This window comes from Callionymus lyra, chromosome 6, assembly GCF_982586985.1.
Source record: "Callionymus lyra chromosome 6, fCalLyr1.hap1.1, whole genome shotgun sequence".
NCBI classification, from domain to species: domain Eukaryota; kingdom Metazoa; phylum Chordata; class Actinopteri; order Syngnathiformes; family Callionymidae; genus Callionymus; species Callionymus lyra.
Window position 1 is genome coordinate 19,495,541 of NC_141823.1, and position 15,552 is coordinate 19,511,092.

General features: G+C 39.7%; 1 protein-coding gene across 1 annotated transcript; it reads right to left on the reverse strand.

Annotated features, from left to right (window-relative positions):
• Positions 1-612: 612 nt before the first annotated feature.
• Positions 613-15,552, reverse strand: LOC148077429 (uncharacterized). Its single transcript, XM_087794098.1, has 6 exons — positions 15,535-15,552; positions 15,430-15,451; positions 14,111-14,149; positions 13,823-13,896; positions 7,664-7,793; positions 613-1,688 (listed from the first exon to the last, which is right to left on the reverse strand). The coding sequence occupies exons 4-6, from the start codon at positions 13,885-13,887 to the stop codon at positions 987-989; spliced, it is 897 nt and encodes a 298-aa protein (XP_087650224.1). The 5' UTR covers positions 13,888-13,896; positions 14,111-14,149; positions 15,430-15,451; positions 15,535-15,552; the 3' UTR covers positions 613-986.

Here is a 15,552-nt window from a genome sequence, read left to right on the forward strand (position 1 = left end):
ATGATGGATGTCTTTTTTTTGTCTTTACACACGGCTCAGCTCTGCCATGGGAATGTAAGCAGTTCCTGCATGAACGGTAGTAACAAAACGCAAAACAATTTTCTATCCCTCATTCAGCTTTTATTTATTCAGTCTCATTATCTTTTCCTGATACTTAATTCTTTATTTTTTTTTAATGATATTGCTTCCAGTTTCAAAGCATTCATTTACCCTCAAATAATAATAACAAAAACGCTTGGAGTTTTAAACAAATATTGAAATTTAGCCCCAAAACAATTATGATAGAATGTAACTAAGACAATTTTTATAATTTACCATTTTAGAAAAATCACTTTTACTTAAGATTCTGGTCAAATTTGATTATTTATTCTTTTAAAATCATTAAGAAAAAGCACTGGTTCGACAACTGTGTATAAAACCTATGATATGCATGTATGTACATGATACCCATCCTTGGTCGGACCTGAACCCCTTCACGTGATTCTCTCCTGAAACAAGAAAACCAAACGACGTCGCTGGTTCAGTGGGTGAACATTTTATTTGGATCTTTTCTCGCCAAGCAGCTCGACAAATATTCAAAGGCAAGTAACTTTAGACTTGTGCGTCGTCAAGTCAGGCAATGTTTTGAGATGAGTCCACACGGCGGCACTCCCGCTCAGAGCCACTTAAAGGATCGTTAAAAAAAACAGTCCACATCGCTTTTTTGTTTCTTATCAAAGTACAAATATAAGTCTCCACACACACACACACACACACACACACACACACGGTACAATCTTCTGTAGGCCTCCTAGATCGTTCTGTGGGATGTTCTAGCCACGTGGTAGAAAAAAGATGCCACACCTGGATGAATACTGTGGAATGAACAACAACACTTCTGCGGTGGAATCAAGTGCAGGATCGTGTCGAACGACTCCCGCGAATGAAAGGCTCTCAGGGTCCAGAGCGAGCGTTCTGGGCAGAAACACAGTGATCACGGCGTCAGTTCAGAGCTTGGTCATGGGTATTTGCAGGTTGTTCCAGGGGCCCATCCACAGCTCCTCCTCGTCCGACTGCGTCCGCTCGCTGGGGCACGACTCCCGGGCCGCGTCCACGCCGTCGTTCCTGACGTCGATCCTGGACTCGGTCTCGCTCGGCGGGTCGGCTTCCTCGGGGATTCGCGGTTGCTCGACGGCGCCCGGCGCCCCCTTGAGGACGTTGAGTTTGATGATGATGCTGTCCTGGCCCCCCGAGCCGCTGTTGGCGGCGGATGCTAAAAAGGCGGAGGATTGTCGAGTGTTTAGCACGGTCAGAGTTTTATTGATTTCCGAACTGACGGCCGGACTCTTGAAGGTGCTGAGGGTGTTGCAGCCTCGATCGGAGGCCGGTCTGCCACCGCTCAGAGGCAACCTTTCATCCAGAGTGCACGCCATCTTGTCCAGTTTTTTAAAGTGCTTGGTGAGCCGGGAGCTGAACACCGGGGAGCTGGGCTTGTTGTCGGCGGGGGGCGGCGCCGCCGCCGTCGAGCGCCGGGTGCGGATGATGGAGCCGTTCTGGGCCACGTAGATGCCGCCGTTGACGTTGCTGTGGCTGTTGGCGGTGGAGGCCAGGCGGCTCCGGGGGTTCTCCGGCTGGCTGTCGTCGCCCGTGGAGCTGGTCTCGTACTCGCGATCCACCGTCAGCTTGATCCGTCGTTTTCTGTTCCCGAGCTGGAAAGAGAAAACTTTCAATTATAGATTCCGTGTTGAAGATGTTAAGAAGAGAGAACAGGGACGACTTAGATGGATGATCGACGATGAAGATTTGATGTTGTATCGCCAGCCGTGTCAGTTAGGGACCGTCAACAAAGTCTTATTTTACTTGATTTAATCAGTTAATGTTTTCGTGAAATAATCTATTTCTACTGTGAATTAAAGAAAGGGATTTGTGATTAAACTTTGAATGTGTAGTTAGAGAATATAAAATATTAATGATTTGTGGAAATAGAAATAGTTATAAAAAATTTAAGTTGTCTTCAAAAGTTCAGATTTTACTTATTTGCAAGATTAAATATCATATTTAAATTTCTGTCATATAAAACGTCATCAGATGTTTCATGAATCTTCATCAGGTGTTTCATGAAACGTCATCAGGTGTTTCATGAAACGTCATCAGGTGTTTCATGAAACGTCATCAGGTGTTTCATGAAACGTCATCAGGTGTTTCATGAAACCTCATCAGGTGTTTCATGAAACGTCATCAGGTGTTTCATGAAACGTCATCAGGTGTTTCATGAAACGTCATCAGATGGTTCAAGAAACGTCATCAGGTGTTTCAAGAAACGTCATCAGGTGTTTCAAGAAACGTCATCAGGTGTTTCATGAAACGTCATCAGGTGTTTCAAGAAACGTCATCAGGTGTTTCAAGAAACGTCATCAGGTGTTTCAAGAAACGTCATCAGGTGTTTCAAGAAACGTCATCAGGTGTTTCATGAAACGTCATCAGGTGTTTCAAGAAACGTCATCAGGTGTTTCATGAAACGTCATCAGGTGTTTCATGAAACGTCATCAGGTGTTTCAAGAAACGTCATCAGGTGTTTCAAGAAACGTCATCAGGTGTTTCATGAAACGTCATCAGGTGTTTCATGAAACGTCATCAGGTGTTTCAAGAAACGTCATCAGGTGTTTCATGAAACGTCATCAGGTGTTTCAAGAAACGTCATCAGGTGTTTCAAGAAACGTCATCAGGTGTTTCAAGAAACGTCATCAGGTGTTTCATGAAACGTCATCAGGTGTTTCAAGAAACGTCATCAGATGTTTCAAAAAACTTCATCAGATGTTTCAAGAAACGTCATCAGATGTTTAAAAAAACTTAATCAGATGTTTCAAGAAACGTCATCAGATGTTTAAAAAAACGTCATCAGGTGTTTCAAGAAACCTCATCAGGTGTTTCATGAAACGTTATCAGGTGTTTCATGAAACGTCATCAGGTGTTTCATGAAACGTAATCAGAAGTTTTCAAGAAACGTCATTAGATGTTTCATAAAACTTCATCAGATGTTTCATAAAACTTCATCAGATGTTTCATAAAATTTCCTCAGATGTTTCATGATACTTCATCAGGTGTTTTAAGAAACCTCGTCAGGTGTTTCAAGAAACGTCATCAGATGAAACTCCATCACTAATTTTTACACAGTTCACTGTGAACCAACTCCTCAGAAACACCGTGTGTTCATCATGTGCTGAAGTGAAACATCAGCGTCTAACCAGACATGTGTCATGACACCTTCCTGCTGGTCGCTCCAGAGAACACCTGAAGCAGCATCAAGTCAAATAAACAGAGAGAAGTCGTGTGAAGGAAGCAGCTCGAGTGAGAGATTGCAGCAGCGGATTTATCCTCAGAGCAGCAGTGAGAACACCAGAAGGACTGTAGTCTCCATTTACGAGGCAGGAGGAAAAAAGGAGGAGAGAGGAGGTGTTTTAAACCTGGAAATAAGACATAAGACACGAGGCCACAGCACACGCAGGCGTTTCCAAGAGTTCTTACTTGATGAGCGACAGTCTGCGGAGGACTCATCTGCCTTTCAAATGTCTGTCCTCTTTTTTCTCATCCTCCCATTCTTCTTGTCTGATTTGGCCATTTCTCTCCTCCTCCTCCTCTTCAGTGTCCTCCATTATGGGCGACAAGTCCTCAGAGCTGTCAATCACGTCTCTGCTTGTTGGCTCGTCGCTGTCGTCCTCGTCCGTCTCCTCCTCTGTTGTTTCACGAGAGCTTCTGGAGGCGGATCTGGACGACTTGGACTCCGTGTTTGGACTGGAGCGTCTGTCTCTCTTGGCACTGCTGCGTCTGTTTTGACTGCTGCTGCTGCTGCTGCTGCTCCTCGAGTCTCTGGTCTCGGCGTCCGACGGCTCCGACTCCCGACTCTCGCTCTCCGACTGGGTCCTGCCTTCCGAGTCCGACTCCGTCCTGTGATCGGTGCTGACGGGCGAGGTGGGGCTGCCGCTTTCCGACCGGCTGACCTCTGACCTCTTAAAACGGCCACCCAACCTCTGCTTCTTCTTCTTCCGCCTCCTCTCGCTCCCTCGCTCGTTCCTCTCCGACACCAGGGCCGAGACGGTCCGGTCTCCCGCCGAGCCGAACATGTTCCGACCGTCTCCCCCGTCCTGGCTCCACTGCGGGTCTCCAACCCGGCTTGGACCCTGCAGCCTTCTGGCCACGGAGATAAGGCTCAGAGCCCCGCTCGGCTTTTGTCTCACCGCCGGGTGTTTGCCGGCCTCGCTGGAGATTTGGAAATAACTCCCATCTATAACGACCCCTCCGTCGACGTGCCAGCCTGTAGGCGGCAAACCGGGGAGCCCCCCTCTCCGTTCTGACCCGACACGCTCTCTTTCTCCTGAAACAATATCCGTCCTGTGAGCTCGGCCAGGTCCTCCGTTCCTTTTCTCCGCCGCCTCGTCTTCTCTGCCATCTAAACTCATTCTCTCCACTCCTTTTCTCTCCCACGTCCTCCCTCTGCCAGGCTCCTCCATCGGTCCCACTCGGGCTCTGTTCCAGGGAGGGTGCATGGAAGGAGCCGGTCCTCTGGTTCTACTCCCGGAGGACATCAGTGCGCTCACGCTCATCGCGGCCCTCAACCTGTTCTTGGTTCTGGTCTTGTCCATGGCCGGGCCGTCGGGTGCATGAACCTGCTCTCTTTCTTGGTTTTGCTTAGTCAGCGGACGCACCTGAGGTGCTAACCTGGCTCCTGGCAACTGTCGCCTCACCTGCTGTCACAGAGGTTTGGTTTAAACAAAAGCTTGGATAGAAACTACATTATCTCCACTAAAGCATGGCAAGAGTGATCTTCACTCACAGTATATGATAATAACGTTTGATAATGTTTTTAACAAATTAACTAGATGCAAAACAAATAGACTCAAGGACTCATTCATCCCTCGGGCTATTAAATTGTGCAATTCTGAGTTCGGGGGCAGGAGTGGAGTAAAAGTATCTGGATGTTCTGTTCTACGTTAGTCTTTGTATCTTTTGTCTTTGTTATTTTTCTTTGATCTATGTTCTGTATCTTTATCTTAAGCCTTAGATTGTATCATCTTGTTCTTTCTCTTTTTTCTTGTTCTTATTTTATTTTGATTAATTTTTATGAAAAATTGCTGTATTTGCCGTGGATAATTTGGAAAAAAAACAATTTCTTGAAGGAGACCTCTTGAGGGATCAATAAAGTTTTACCTTACCTACAGTATATTATTTCAATAAAGTAAGTAAGTAATATTTATTTATATAGCGCCTTTCGAGACCAGGGTCACAAAGCGCTTAGACAATCAAAACAATACTCAAAAAAGTGCATACTTTAAAGATCAAGATAAAACTGAGAACAACACAGGAGTTCGAGAAATTCAAGGAAAAGCCTGAACAAATAGACAATTATGCTTGTGTCGCAGGAACCGCTAAACCTTTGTGAAATCAAATCAAACCTTGTTTGATTGCAATGGAAATTTGGGGGAAACTTGTTGATTATAGTTAAAAAATGTTTGATGAAAAGTTGAAAGTGCTTTGATTATAGTTGTAAGTGGTTTAATTTTTAGTTCGAAATAGTTCATTTCAGTTGAAAATTGTTTGATAAGTGTTGATACATGTTTGACTATATAAAAAATTAATTCCTGATGTAAAATTGTTTGATTACATTTAAAAAAAAAGGTTTGGTTTCAGGATAAATGTCTTAATATTGTTAAATCGCATTATTGCAGAGAAAAAACGCTGAAAACCTGCCGCTTAACATGACTGTGATATTTTCCTAAGAAAGGTTTTGCTATCTTGTACCTGAAAAACCTCCTGATAGAATTGTTAAAAAAGTTCTATCAATTTTTAGAGACTTTTACATGAAGGTGTAGTAGTTCTATTAAAGGCCTAATCTGTAGGATTCAAAATATAGTTTGTAGTGCAACTGCAATGCCTCAGTTTTTCGCCAATTTTCTCTTGTATGTTGTGTATTTGTTTAAAACAAGGTCAAGTCTAATGTCTAGTCTGTTTTATTAAAAAAGTCTCTCAGTACACGGTCTTTGACTCACCACTGTAAAGCAGTTTGTTGGTCACATGACACTCCCAGACAATGCAATTACACTATTCTAACAGTGGAGGGAGCCAGAAAGGAACATGTCCAATCTAGTGCTGCTCCAACAATCCTTCGCACTGTTTGGATTGTCACATTTCTGAGGGTGAAGGAGACTCAAGTTCTGTTAGTCAGTGGAAGCTATAAGTTATTTCAAGTCAGCGTGACGTGGATCCTGCCAGGCTTCGCAAGAGAATCTTGTCTTTGTGACTTTGTTGCTGCTTCATGTGAGACAGAAGAGGATTCTTCTCTTCCTGGTTTGAAAATCACTGAACACTGTTGCTACACACAGTCACATAGTTTCGAAAAGTACTTCACGGTCTGACATACTCAGTGTGTGTTTTTGTTGTAGACATAGTTACATAGAAGTTGTCAGAAGTATCGTGGCTGCAAATGTCTACAGAAAAAATCAATGTGTGTTTTTTCAGACGTGTGACAAAATAACTCAGAAATGTTTGAATGAGACTTTCAGGAAACGTTGATAATGAACAACAAAGTGTCTTTCTAGTCTTAGATTCTAACTGCAGCTGCTGATGTGACCGTCCATCAGAACTAACACAAAACAATGAGTATATAAAACACAACGTAAAATTAGAACATTGTTAAATAAATTACTTTGATGACAACATAGTTCATTATTATAATTTGTTTTGTTTTTTTACCTTCGGGCAACACAAATTATAGAAACTGAAAATTCTCTCCGTCCCTTTTTTTAATCTCTTTGAAAACAGTTGGTTTACATTGAAAATTGTTTTGAGTTAAATCGAAAAATGTGTGATTTCAATTATACATCTTGATTACAGTTAAGATGTTTGATTATAGTTGAAAATAGTTTGATTATAGTTGAAAATTGTTTGGTTATAGTTGAAAATTGTTTGATTATATTTGAAAATTGTTTGATTATAGTTGAAAATTGTTTGGTTATAGTTGAAAATTGTTTGGTTATAGTTGAAAATTGTTAAATAACATTTGAAAACTGTTTGGTTAAAGGTAAAAATGGTTTAATAACAGTTGAAAATTGTTTGATTATAGTTGAATATGTTTTGATTACAGTTGAAAATTGTTTGAATATAAATACAAATTGTTTGATTATTGTTAAATAAAGTTTGATTACAGTTAAAAATTGTTTGGTTAAGGTTAAAAAGGGTTTAATTACAGTTTAAAATAGTTTGATTATAAATAAACATTGTTTTATTATAGTTGAAAATTGTTTGACTGCAGTTGATTTTTTGTATTACAGTTGAAAATTAATTGTTACAGTTGGAAATAGTTTGATAACAGTTTAAACTGTTTGATTATGGTTGAAAATTGTTTGGTTATAGTTTAATTTTTTAAAATTATAATTTAAAATGGTTTCATTTTAGTTGTAAGTGCTACGTTTTTACTGTATATTAACGATGTATGAAAAACAAAAGTAATTTAAAGTGTTGCTTTTTAAAAAAAAACTACAGACATATTGTAAACTGTTATAAAGGACGCAGATTTAAAATCACATCATTATAAATCTTTATGCTGCTGAACTGACTCGGTACTTTTCGAGTGAAACACTATGATAAGTCATAAGTGTTTGGACCATGAAGCGTGACAACATAATTTCACCTCAGAGTCGGACTCCTGTGGGCTGTAGTAGTAGCTCCCATCATCATCAACAACCACCTCCCCGTATTCATCATAGAGGCCGGAGGGGGAGATCAGCTTCCTGCGGCTTCCATATTGGGGATGTTCGTAGCTGTGAAGCAGAGAAAAAAAATTCAATGATGTTGCCTCTTTAAATATAACCATCTTAGATCCTGTTGAAAACAGTGTGTTCCACTATCATTGTGTGAAATAGTATTTTTCTTATACTGAAAAAAAAGCCTTCAAAATATTTTCATTTCTCTGTACACATTGATTATGTGACTAATAAGAAGTGACTCCCCACCCAACTTTCTCTCAAACACATCACATTAATTCCTTCTGATTCAATTCCAGGATTTTCCTCCGGACGACACTCGCAAGTTTAATTGATATTTAATATTTATAAGTCTGACCTTTGCTCAAACCGAGAGAGCATCACTTTGGCTGGTTAATGACTGACTGACTGAAACTAATCGGCTTTAATCACAGACATAATATTTCTCTGCCAGGAGATTTTCCCCCACACAGACAAATCCATTCCTCTTCCCTTTTGTCTTATGGCCAGCGGAGCAGCCTGGTTCAGTTGGCCGGCGCTCGTGGCCGTACATCATCGCTCGGACCGCTGCTCTGCGGGGAGCGACTCAGAGAAGCAGAACAAATAATCCTTTCAAACGCTTCCCCTGGAAAGGATGTGGGGTTCGTGTTATTAAACTAACAAATCTTTTGTTTTTCGTGTTTTCATCTCAGCACAGACGCTGGCGGAGAAAGGGCGCTAAGGAAGCAGCCAAGCAGCCAATGAGCCGGCCGGGTGTACGATTGCGGGCATGTCCGTGGAAAGGACGAGAGGGCGAGGAGTGGAGAACAACTGTGGATGGAGATGTGCCAAGAGAGGAGGAGGAGGTCAGGTGCAGGCTACAAACTCCTAATCCTCACAGTGCAAACTCCGAAAAGCTAATGTAATGAGTCTTAACCTTCTGCTAAAGCCTGCTTATGGGATTTCAGAGTCATTAACCCACAGGCTCTTCCTGGAGTGTGTGTGTACACACACACACACATGCTCACGTGCACGCCAACCACATCTTCTTGCGTTGCCTTTCTTTCTAACGGAAGGTGCTTCAAGTCGCCGCCAGAGGGCAGTAGCGAGCCGATTAGAAACCGTCAACGCTTTCGGTTCGATTTGGTTCTGAATGTGTTTGTTTGCAGAGAAAATATTCACTTTTTAATAAAGCCTTATTAACTGTCTGGCTCAATATTGTCAGATAGTAACTCATGTTCTTTGAAGATGCTGCAGATATTGCTCTGAACGAAGGAGTGAATTGAAAAAGTGTGAAAAAGCAAGCATGATCCTGTTATAAATGTATCCATCAGGAGTTTTTTAATGACATTATCCTGTTTTTATTCATGTGGTTCGTGCCTATCAAACCAACGCCATGACAGTATCAGCCAAAGCTTGGCTTCATTTGCAAAAGTTAGCTGTAAAAGTGTAACTAAGAGCCTCTATATTTGACTCTCGGTGGTGCTCTTCAAGCCAATATTGACATGAGCAGAGTCAATACTTCTGTCCTCGTAACAGTAGGATGTGAAATCATTTTCCAGCAGAGACGAAGAAACCATCGGAGGCTGCAGAAGTTGTAAAATTGGAGCAAAGACAAGATGCAGATTCAGGTCATGGTTGTGAGAACTTCACTGAAGAGACTCAAACTCATCATTGGTGAATTGATAAGAAAGATAAATAAGATAAAACTAGAGATGGAATATTTTTTAGATGTCAACAGGAACATGTTTGAATAGAACAACTATTAATAATTAATAATTGATTATTGAGAGTGACATCTAATGGACGCTCAAAAATGAGAATACTGCTTCTTGAAGCTTTGTCAGTGCTCTGATAAATTCAGCTTCAATTTAAATTAAACATAATCATGTAAGTTAGCATCTTTACACACACAGATCAGATACTTAAGTCTAAAAAAACATTGCTTCAAAATTCAAGACATTTTTGGAATGAATTTAAGAACACAACTCACTGTGCGCCATACTTAAGAAAATAACCCCAAAACATTCTTGTTATCTCAAACACTACAATACCCATAAGCCTCAGCGTTCCAAAGCGCCAATGCAACTGCTATGATTCTACACAGACGGTACGTGTGATTTTTAAAATATTAGAATTTGATCATTCTTTTGCACTCTTAACGGCTCTGGTTAATACTGTCATATTTATTTTACACCTTTTTCCGTATTCAATAACTCTTAATGAACAGTGTGCTAACTAGTAGTTTTATATTTTGGTGGAACTATTTTGTCAGATTTAATTTATAATGTTAATACTTTTATAAAACAGTCTGTTGTTCATTAATGTCCGTTTCTCAATTCATAAACGTCATTTATTGGATTTTGTAATACAGCTTGAGCTAACTACTTCATTTATTTACTGTATTGTCTTTAATTGGAGGAACATTTGAAAAAAAAAAAAAAAAAGATCTTTATTATATTTGCTGCTCTTTTAATGAAATATATCAATGAATACATCAAACTTGTGAATCAAACAATTAATTGACGAACAAGATCGACGCGCTGTCAGCCCTCAACAACGACCGGATCTACCGAGAGCAGCTTGTTGATCATTACAGAGACTAACTCACTCAGCTGACTCTGGACAGTAACCTGGACCTGCCGGCCTTCACCACCATAAGAGCGGAAAGAGACAAACATGCTTGCGGGAAACACAGAGCAGAGGTCTGATCATGTACGTGAATAAACGCTGGTGTAGCACGGGACACTTTACTGTGAAGAAAGTCTTGTGTTTTCAGGATTTAGAACGGTTGCCTGTCAGCCTGCGGCCATACTATCTACCACGAGAGTTCAGTCATGTGGTAGATTTTAATCATGCCAACCTGGAGTCTACACTGCCTACTTTCAAACAGGCGGTGGATTGTCCCACCAGGAATAAAAGGACAATTGACCTTTTTTATTCCAACTTGAAGGATGCGTACGAAGCCAAACCTCTTCCTCCACCAAGGTCCGATCATAACCTGGACCTGAAAAGCTATTTCCACCTCCAGAGGGATCCATAAAGTTTTATCCATCCATCCATCCATCCATCCATCCATCCATCCATCCATCCATCCATCCATCCATCCATCCATTTAACAATTTATACATATTTTAATCAAATTGGGTTTGCTTGCATATTCATTTACTATATTGATTTGTAATGTGTACAATGTTTACTTTCGTCTGATTAAATCAACTTGTATTTGTCGAATTAATTTACTAGTTTGAAGAAAAAAAGGAATTAATACAATGTTTGGTAAGGTGGAAAAATGAAGTTCACTATATTAACTTAGGTTTTACTTTTCTTAAACAAGTAGTTTGTATGAAGAACATTCTCGGGTGATCAACATGAGTGCAAAAAGTTTATTTCTGATTACTTGATTTTGTCAAGTCAAACTTGCTGTATATTTTTTATCAGTGTAGCGATGAGGGCAGAAAAGCCTTGTATCATCCACCAAAGTCAAACTGCTCAAAGACCTTTACTTATAAAATGTACTAGTGAATAAACTAATGCATAACCATGAAGACACTAATAGAGTTGTTTTGCATGTTCTCTGTAACAAAAAACAACAACTTACTAAAAGTTCTTAATTTTTCTCCACCTGCGGCTGAGTCAGACTATCTTAACTTCACATTAAAATAAATCAAACTGCTGCTCAAGCAATGTTTATCTGATCTTTAAAGTTTGGAAACAAAGTTTGTGATGCCCGTGGGGTGAAGAAAATGTTAAAAAAAAAAAAGTGATGGATTGAAGAAGATTTCTTGTTTCTTTCTGCAGCGGGCGTCCTAACAAACCGCCTACCAGTCGAATCCCACACTGCCCCCCCCACACCATTAACGTATCAGAAGAAGCAAGATCGTGAATTCCTCTCACAGCTTAGTGCCACGCACAGGCTGATCTGACTCTTGACTAGAGGGCAGAATATCTTTTCAGCATCCAAACATCAGACCTGTGATGAGCTATTTTTGCATCTGTGGAAATCCAATCAAAATCACACCAATGGAAATGACTAGACTTTCACATGCGGAGCAAATCCCATTTAGATCTCCCTCTTCTTGCACTGAGAAGGTTATGAACTATAATCCACAGTTCTGTGACTCAAATTGAGCAGAAAAAACTTTTTTTTGTCCTCAGAGGAAGTTCAGCTCTGTTTAACTGAACATAAATCCACCTTTTAATTTACAGCTGTAACAGTAGTTTGTTTTGATTCCAGTCTCTGGTACAGACAGTCTCAGAATGTGGCTCTAAGCCTGCAGCATCTGGTCCATTGTATGCCTGCATGGGTGGATGTCTTATTAGCAGCTACAGCAGAAGGATACAGAAGACACAAGTGAAAATAGTTTTGAATGGATGTGTATGTCTGACTGAACATGGGTGCTAAAGTATAAATAGTTAGATGAACAGACGGATGGATGATAGAATAATCAATGCATGGACTGATGGAAAGAGACATTGATAGATTGCTAGATTGATAGATGGATGGATAGAGAAAAATATAGTTTTATAGATAAATAGATGGATATTGATAGATAAATACACAGATGGATGATTGAATAATAGACAAATGGACTGGTGGATGGATGGACAGATAGATGGACAAATGGATGGGTAGATGCATGGATGGACCATGTAATAATAATTGGATGGATGGATAGATTGATAGACGAATGGTCAGGTCATTAAATTATTTTATATGGATAGACAGATTGATTATCAATAATATATGGTTAGATAGATATATGGACAGATGAATTGGGTGTTGAATGAATAGATGGGTGGACAGATGGATATTGTATGGATGGATAGTTGGATAAATGGATGAGTAGATAGATGAATAGATTGATAGATGGATGGATAAACGGATGAAGGGATAATATATGGAATGATAGAGGTATGGATGTATGGATGGATAGATGAATGGATAGATGAATGGATAGATTAATGGATAGATTAATGGATGTATGGATGGATAGATGAACAGAAGAATGGATGTATGGGTGGATAGATGAATGGATGTATGGATGTATGGATGAATGGAAGAATGGAAGAATGGATGGATAAATGAATGGAAGAATGGATGTATGGGAGGATAGATGAATGATGGATTGATGGATGGATGAATGGAAGAATGGATGGATGGATGAATGGAAGAACTGATGTATGGATGGATAGATGAATGGATGTATGGGTGGATAGATGGATGGAAGAATGGATGGATGGATTAAAGGAAGAATGGATGGATGGATGAACTGAAGAATGGATGTATGGATGGATAGATGAATGGAAGAATGGATGGATGGATTAATGGAAGAATGGATGGATGGATGGATGGATGGATGAATGGAAGAATGGATGTATGGATGGATATATGAATGGATGTATGAATAGATGTATGAAAGGATACAGTAGATGAAAGAAAAGATAGATTAATAGATGAATTTATGATGAGAGGGGGGATGGATGGATGAGTAGATGAACCAACAGTTTTCCTCCAAAACCAAATGTTTTAAAAACATTTGAATAATTACTATTACAGCTGTATAATTGATACAACTAATTTTAACTTAATCGTCTCAATCAAAACTTAAATTCAACTAAAAACCAACCAAAGAAATTTGAACCTTAACTTTTCTTCAGCCTCCAATAGAATTTTTTTTTTTCATGTTTTTGTCACTTTTCTACCGGCGCTCGCCTCCAGGCCGAAACAAACTGCCACAAACCCCTGACGCCCACACTCAACTACCTCTGAACAAAATGACTCCGCTGTCGGTCAGAGGCATTTGAACCGCGCTTGAGTGGGAGGCCGGGATGAATCGGGTCAGCACACTGGGTGAGTGACACGGCCACTGTGATATCGCAGCGTCCGTCACACACCTGACAGCTAGATAATGTACACACACTTTTCAGCTCCTTTCAACCAGCAGGAAACAGCCTTTCACACCGATTCTTACTGAAGGTCTTCAGCTGGTCAAGTCACTTTTAACTCCGTAGCATCTTATTGACGTCAAGAAAATGTTCAAATCTTAGTATTTATGGCTAACTTTGCCATTAAAAAAAAAGAGTTTGCAGGTTGAGATACTTACCCGTGGTCATAGTTGTAGTAGTCCTGTGTGTAGTAATCATGTCCGGGGTCGATGCCAGACTCCATGGATAATTCCTGTTGGAAGAAAACGTCATCATGACAGAGACATGTACATTGACAATGGGTTAGCCATCTCTCTCTCTCTCTCTCTCTCTCTCTCTCTCTCTCACACACTCGGATTTGCATCGTTAATAATTTATCTCCTTCATTGGCTCTCATCGGGGAGTGACTTCACGTACACACACTTGGGAACAAACAAGAATAAAGAAGTGCTCAGGAAGCACAATACCTCTGGCCTGAGCAGAGAAGGTCGCAGAAGCTGTTGTGTCTTCCAAGAACAGAGTGAAGGAAAAAAAAAGAAGAAAAAAATCAGAAGTTGATGTCAGATGTGCGAGAAAAGTAATAGGCAACCATCCAACGATAGTTCCCCCTTCAAGCAATCACAACACAACAATTCATTCTCTGTTTCAGCAGAGGACATGTTGGCAACTTTACCACGGAGGTGCAAAGATGACTAAATGATGTTGCTTAGATGAGACTCTACTCTGATGCACTCTTGTTAAAAGTAAATTCACCAGACTAAAAATAGTCCAGTCGTAACAGGAACTGAATCTCAACCTGGATTTTTTCAACAGCAAAACTTTTGAAATGTATTTATTTATGTTTGCTTACTTATTGATCTTCTCAGCTACAAGTTTTTTTTTTTTAAATAAACAATTATATAATATATATAAATTAGTTAAATACTTCAAGTTAAACTTATTTCAAGGAATAAAGCATATGATTAAGACCTATATAATATATATATATATGGAAGCTTCTCTGGTGCCTTACAAATAAAAGACTTTCATGGTAACACACGCACACACAAGTTAAAAAGCAGCTTTGAAACATACAAAAATGCTTTAAAAAAAAAAAAAATATATATATATATATATATTATATAGTGGTTGATTTAATTATGAACAGTCATTAAGTATATGAACTCTCTATAGAGTCTGTGAGTGTCTGGTTTATAAAAGCGAGTAAATTAAACTGTTCATATGAAGTACTGAGAGACTTTTTAAAGACACCAGGAAGATTAAACCACTTGACCTTGTTTTGTAAACAATTGCACATGCTGTATTTGGCAACACTGCAACGGGTGGGCCACGATATTTCAGTCTCACTGTGTTGTTTCTTTCCACCTCTGCATGTGAAGACGCTCATAAAAGTCCACGAATGTAACTTTTAAAACTCTTAAAACCTAATATTTTGAGTTATTTGATGATGTAGGATACAAGTTTGGCTTATTTAGTTATCTATTTACTAACTTATTGGCCGAAATGTTTATATGTTCACACAAAACCTTTTTCTACCTGAAAAGGAAGAGCACTCTGACTTGATGATTATTATTAAAGGAAAAGTGTTTTGGTGAATGTATGTATTCAACACGCTTTACAGGGGAATGAGTTTCCAGATGGATATGTGATGATGAAGTTCTCACTCGTATGGAAGAAATTGTTTCTTGGAATTGAAGACATGCCAGAAAAAAAAGAAGAAAAGATAAGAGATGAAATGATTAAACAAGATTTCAGCAATAAAGGGAAACATGCAACGTTCAAGTACCTCTTGTTGTCCATACGATCTCCTGCAACATCAGAGAACAAACACATAAGTACATTAATTCAATACATCATTGAGAGCTTTTCTGAAAATGAAAAATGCACATACAATTACAGCGGTCTGAAA

What these genes read in the sequence shown, in the direction of transcription:
- LOC148077429 (XM_087794098.1), bottom strand. Translation starts at nt 13,887, where the DNA reads ATGGAGTCTGGCATCGACCCCGGACATGATTACTACACACAGGACTAC. An exon ending in TACTACAACTATGACCACGG is followed by an intron (nt 7,794 to 13,822) that starts GTAAGTATCTCA and finishes TCTGCTTCACAG; the next exon opens with CTACGAACATCCCCAATATG. An exon ending in CACAGGAGTCCGACTCTGAG is followed by an intron (nt 1,689 to 7,663) that starts GTGAAATTATGT and finishes TTCTCTTTCCAG; the next exon opens with CTCGGGAACAGAAAACGACG.